Below are 6,542 nucleotides of genomic sequence, written 5' to 3'. Positions count from 1 at the left end.
CTACATTCATTAATACGGTGGACAATAAGTTCTGATAGAGCAGCCAATAAGGCAACTTGCACCATCATGGAGCTGAGTATATATAGCCTTTTTCCTACAAATACAGACAATTATGTTTATTTACAGCTGGTTAAGTACTACACTATAGTTTTGTTAGAGTGACTTATGTTTTAACTTAACGAAATTGGAAAGAAAAATGTGTCACGTAAAAAGAGATAAAAAGAATTATATTGATAAAAATATGTTCAAAGTGAAGATTATTTGATCGAACGTGTGATAAATATAGAGAGAGATCATAATCAACTATTGAACTGATCAACACTAGTAAAATTAAAGATTTGTTTGATCATTTCCAAAATCATTACTCAAGTGCGTGTAGAAACTCGGATCGTGACCAAGGTATTAATAGTTGATTGATGCTAATTTATAAAATTAAGAGATAATTTACTACTTAATTTAAAATTTGCCTCTATTACTATTAGCTATAGTTATTTTTCAATATATTTTCAAAAACAATAAATATATTATATTGAAGAGTAATATAGTAGCATATTCATTTTATTTATTTTTTTGTGTCAAAGCAATACTGAATAAGTAAACATGAACAAATAGAGTACTAATTAACTATGTTTAAGTAAAAAATATTACCCTCGCTTGTGTCATATTTATTGAATTGACATAAATATTGATAAATATTTACCTAATTTTTGTAACATCACAAATTTCCAAGTAACAAATCTTGGTTAAATCAAAGAAGGTGAATTATTATTTTTCAGTAATTGTATGTGATGTGTCGGCAAAATTGGTGTTAATGTGTCCCCAAATCTGAGACATATTAAGCAGCTCTTGGACTTGATTACCAACATTCTCTCAAGAATTTAAACTTGATTAGATTTTGTGTTTCAAAAATATTAATTGCTTAATAATAATCTCATAATTTCTTGATATAATATCTTATTGTACCTATCTGCAATTATGTATGATAGCATGTACGATAAAGGACCAAGATTTAGTGCTAGAATAGTTGGATGATGCAAACCAACTTCATTAAACAGGTGTAAATGGCGCGGGGCAGAGCAGGATATGTCGAAGTAGACACTTAACCTTATATACAATTAAACAAGTAGACACACGCGTCTTACATCATGCGTGTATCATGACATGTTGGACGTGTGTGTCTTCTTGTTCAACTTTGTACAAGTTTGAGTGTTTATTTATACACACTCAAAATTGAAGAACGTAAATGTTGGCTAAAAACCAAGTTAAAAGGCACGTTTACGTATTATATCATTTATAAAAACACAACTAACAAAATCCATATACCAATCCATAGACATAAAAAGGAAATAGTCATAAGAACTTATTCAGAAAAGTTCATAAGACTACTAGGTGCAACAAGTAACCAAATAACATGGAACAGCTCTCTGCTACAACCAGCAACAAACAAACAACAAACCCGATATAATCCCACAAGTGAGGTTTGGAGAGGGTAGAATGTACGACAAACCTTACCTGTACCGTTTACCAGCAACAACAAGCAATAGCTGCAATAACAAAAACAAGTACAACACAGTTTTAAACAGAATATGTATGAGCATGTCAACAAGAAAATATATTCAAGGGAGCATAAATGAGTGATAAAATAACATCAGTATTTGCTTAAGATTGTACCTGCAATCAGATTGGAAATGAACTAAAGGTTGCAGCCTTAATCTTTCAATGCTAAGAAAAGATTTTAACGTCAAATTTGTCGCCGTAATCCTCTCTTGTTTGTTTGATAATCCTAGCTGAGCCGGCAACATCTTCACTGCATGATTTTACCTTAATGTATCGCAAACAACTTGGTTCCTGAAAACCATCAGGGATAGCTTCGAGATGTAAACATCCATGCAAAACCAATTTCTCAAGGCGATGGAAGGCATTCTCAGACACTTCCCATTTTGAGAGTTTGAGATTTTCTAGCTCCAAGAGTTTGAGCTTAGAAAACTCTTCATCTCTCACTTCCCATTCACCCATTTCAAAGGCAACTTGTCGCAGTTTAAGTACCTCAAGGTTGACAAGTTTGGCAATGGTTGAAATTGCCTCAGGTGGCAAAGGAAATTTGCATAATGTCAGTTTCTTGAGATTCTCTGGAAAGTTTAATCTTGAAGGACCTACCTCCGAGATACCAACGAAGACCACTTTTAGCGTTTCAAGTTGAGATAATGAGTCTAATACAGGAAACCGATTTTCATTCTTTCCCCAACGCCCTAAATCAGCAAATACACATCTTAACTTCCGAAGATTGGGTGTTCTTCTTAACATCTTTTCCATATTGTTCACCCTGGAGACATATATTGAGGAAAACGTTTTCAAATTGTCCAGCTTTAAGGAATTTTCATCACAGGATTCCTGTGCATCACGCGAAGCAAACAAAGCGCCATCACTAATGCTAACATATCTCAACTTACTCAGCTTCCAAAAAGTATCTGGCAACCATACTTGTTCTCCATTTCCTTTGACTATGAACGTTTGAAGATTCCAAAGATTTTCTATCGATGATGGAATAGAACTCTTAGTAGTTTGAACAGCAAGGTACCTTAGCTGATTAAGTTCAGTGGGAAAAGAATCTACAACAACGACCTCTAAGTCTAACACCCTGAGAAATTTGAAGTTGCCAAAGATGAAATAAGCATCTCTCATTGATGAACATGCACTATCACTAAGCTCCCTGAATAAGATAGAACGAGCATGTGAGCTTGATGGCTTCCACTCAGAAAGATCATCCCGATTAGAACAAAAGGATAAACGGCGGTGTATAGGCCTTTCGGAATAAAAACGCGGAGGATTGGAATCACGATCCCTGGAATCAAGAATATAAGTAGGATAAGGAATAAGAGAAAAAATCAAAACTTAGAGAAACATATAAAGAGGTAATACCTTTTCAGCCACAAAAGGAAATTATCTTCCTTAGCTTTCTCTTTGCAGAAATCGAGCATTAGATCATGCACACGACATGCTTTGATCTTCCCAGTTGATCTCCTCTTAGTTACCATAATGAGGTTTCTTCCAATAAGATCCTTCAAGTAATCTTCTGCCGTATCCTCCAAACACTTGTCCTCATTGTTTTTTATGAATGCCTCAGCAATCCATAAGCTTGTTAATTTTGACACTAAAATTTCCCTGTCCTCTAGAAATGCACCGAAATATAAAAAGCATGATTTCAGTTTGTTAGGTAAATCTTCATAACTTAATTTTACTAAATCCTTTGCGCCATCCTGCACTCTTTCCCCAAAACTTAATTCCATCCGCGTCCAGCATCTTTCTGTCTTGTCAATCTTTGCGAGAAGACCAGCCACTAAAACAATGGAAAGTGGCAGCCCATTACACTTGAATGCAATGTTTTGCCCAACTTCTTTTAGCTCTTCGGGGCACATTTCTTCCCCAAATACCTTTTTTTGTAATAACAACCAACTTTCTGAATCTTTCATACTACGCAAGTGTATGGGTTCAGTGACACATTTAGCATACGTAGCAACTTCTTTAAGTCTGGTCGTCAGAATTATTCTGCTACCTTTTTTGGCCTCAGGAAAGCATAATCTCAAATCGTCCCATGCTTGTACTGCCCACACATCGTCAATGATTAAGAGGTACCTCTTTGGCAATAGAGTTTTTCTTAGTCTATCAGCTAATATATCAGCACCTCTTTTACTAATATCAGTGAGACCAGAATTAGCAGAACTCAAAATGGAAAACAGCAAGTCTTCACGTGTGTATTCTTGTGAAACACGACACTCTGCACAGAAATCAAAATGAGAAACAATGCTGTCATCATTGATGAAACTTCGAGCAAGGGTTGTTTTGCCTGATCCAGCCATACCCACAATGGAAACAACATCCAGTTCTCGTGATCCTCCAACTAGTTGATCTCTTATAGTTTTACAGACATCTGTAAAACCAACCAGTTCTCCGTCGGTAGCTTGGGAGGCACTTGTCATATTTTTTCCCTTGGGTTTGGTCAACTCAGTCTTAATGAGCTCAATCTCCCTTATGATTTCCAAGAGCCACGTCCTAAGAAAAGTAAGAGGTACATCACTAATTGCAAAAGAATCAAGTATGTACTCGACCTCATAAGCCTTATCAATGACTCTTCCAACAAGATTTTGGAGTTCGTGATGCTTGTTATTGCCTTGTTCTGCTACACGCATGATGAAAGGCTCGAAAAAGTTAAGCTCCTCATGGACTACTTCGATTTGATCCTTCACAGAAGCAAGAAAACCAGAATGACCAGACAGGAACTCTTTCAAGCTAACAAGAAGGCAATTGGAGAAGCCCAATTTATCATTCTTAGGCAAATGAGATGTTACCCACTCTCGGATCTTGTGGCAAATCTCTGTTTTGACTGACCGAATCATGCCATCGAGAAGTAGCAATTTTTGGTCCCAATTACCCCGCGAGTAGACAGTAAGTCCAGCATGAATGACCAGCGTCACTAGTCGCTTGAAGAAATCGATCCTCATCTCATCCTGAATGTCGTTAATCAATGGCAACTCTTTGAACAAAACTCTCAAACGGTTGATCTGTTCAGGAAAAGTATACTTTTGATCTGTAGTCCATGAATCCGCTCCTAACTGCATGTGTACGTGCAGAAGGAAATCCATGAATTCATCCGCGGCTTCATCGAGGTACCAGTAGACATGAGTGCTGTTGAATGATGATAACTTTAAAATATATTTCAGGAGCTCGTCATCGCGGACTATCTGGCTACACATCAAGTTATTCTCCATCATATGAGAAAATCTGTCATAACAAGGCAAGTATAAGAAAATTGCTGCACGGGTAGTCACAAATCTAACATGAAGCCAGAAAGTTTGCCAGCAGTTAATTTGTTCTGTTGAAATGCATATTTCTCCCAGAAAGAAGATAAACTTCTTCAGTGCTCTCAACTCCTTTACGAACGATTCCACTTGAGACTGTACATCAGGCAGCCTGACAAGGCGAACAATCAGCAGGTCCTTGAAATACTGTACAACATTGTCTATGTATTCCAGCATATGTTTGTGGGTCAGAGGCATAGTAACAGGAAGTAGACTTTCTTCTGAATCCAAATAATTTATTGGGATAAAGTATTTGAAATGCTCTATCAATCCTAGCACGTAAGAGGGATCAGCATCAAAGTTAGAGCGATACAGATCTTCTGCAAATACCAGGAGACTTCTAATCCGCATTTGAAGGGATCCACTCCACGCACAATGCCTCAAGAGGAGAAATCTACCCAGAAACCATAGCTCTGTCTTAATCAACTTGATTTCCTTCTTTTTGTCATCCGTCAAGTCCTCATGCTCATTTTCTATCGTTTGCAGAATGCTTACCGGATCAGGATCAGGATAAGGATAAGGATCCTCTTCATCTGACATACTTCTGAATTTGCAAATAATTGAAGAGATTAGTGTATTGAACTTATCTTCCAAAATGAACGATTCTTTTAAAAATTTAAACATGTTCATATCTCACAGAAACAATTTCGAATTATCATATTTGAAAAGTTATCAAATAGTCAATAAACAACAGACTTCCATCTTAATCAAGCAAGTATCAACCCTCAAAGCAACGCTCAAACATATTATAACTACTAATTTTCTGAAACCAACTTCAAGCAAGCGCAAATCACACAGCATATATGAATGCCAACAATAACTACATCAAATGCCAATCAAGTACTAACAAAAATTTTATACCAGACTAAACTGATTACATTGACCATGCAGACAACAATAGATCAATTAGTAGCTTACAATGATCCATATAGCAAATAAAAATAGGGCTACTTTCGAATATTGTCTACATTTACCCTCCGTTACACTATATGGCCAAACTTACTCCTACCAGTATACTATCCGGCCAAATTTACCCTACATGTAACAAACTATTGAAAATTACAAACTTCTTTTTCTAAAAGGAGTAAACAAAACCTGCTTGAGACGAGTTTGAATGACGGAAGAGATGTTGAGGAAGTTTATCGGTGAATCGTAACCACAAAGGTTGCAAGACGAAGATCGATTTGGATGCATCCATTTCTCTGGAGAATTGACAGTCTGATGAAGGTGGTGGCAGAGATGGGCGGTGGGACGGTGGTTTGCGGTGGAGGATCGGAGAGAAGAAAAAGGGGAAATTTGAGCTAAGAAATCGTGTTAAAGAAGAAGAGGGGATTTGAAATTTCGCAAATTTTTAGTGCTAAATTTGTGTTCCCGCTAAAAATTAGCTATAGTTATACTTCTTGCAAGAAACTAAATTCTGATCATGAATATCATTAGTTAATAAAAGTGTGTTCTCCGATAGCTTAAGTTTTTAGTGGATGCGCTCCCAATAACTTAGAGTAATCAAATCTCACTGACATCTAAATTAAAAAGAATTTCCACGTAGACGCGCTCCCAGTGGTCTAATATTCAATTAGAATATAGATAATCCAATATAATTAAGTATATTATTTTAATTTTGCTTTTAGTACTAATTATTAGTAATAAACATTGACTAATTATCATAAAACTCCTAGGTAGCTTTAA

General features: G+C 36.3%; 1 protein-coding gene across 1 annotated transcript; it reads right to left on the bottom strand.

Annotated features, from left to right (window-relative positions):
* Positions 1-1,254: 1,254 nt before the first annotated feature.
* LOC125856670 (putative late blight resistance protein homolog R1A-3) lies at positions 1,255-6,115 on the bottom strand. Its single transcript, XM_049536260.1, has 4 exons — positions 5,952-6,115; positions 2,920-5,400; positions 1,672-2,842; positions 1,255-1,544 (listed from the first exon to the last, which is right to left on the bottom strand). The coding sequence occupies exons 2-3, from the start codon at positions 5,394-5,396 to the stop codon at positions 1,723-1,725; spliced, it is 3,597 nt and encodes a 1,198-aa protein (XP_049392217.1). The 5' UTR covers positions 5,397-5,400; positions 5,952-6,115; the 3' UTR covers positions 1,255-1,544; positions 1,672-1,722.
* Between the last annotated feature and the right edge of the window lie 427 nt (positions 6,116-6,542).

The sequence above is a fragment of the Solanum stenotomum genome, chromosome 2, assembly GCF_019186545.1.
Source record: "Solanum stenotomum isolate F172 chromosome 2, ASM1918654v1, whole genome shotgun sequence".
Taxonomy (NCBI): domain Eukaryota; kingdom Viridiplantae; phylum Streptophyta; class Magnoliopsida; order Solanales; family Solanaceae; genus Solanum; species Solanum stenotomum.
This window is presented reverse-complemented; position numbering and strand designations above follow the sequence as displayed.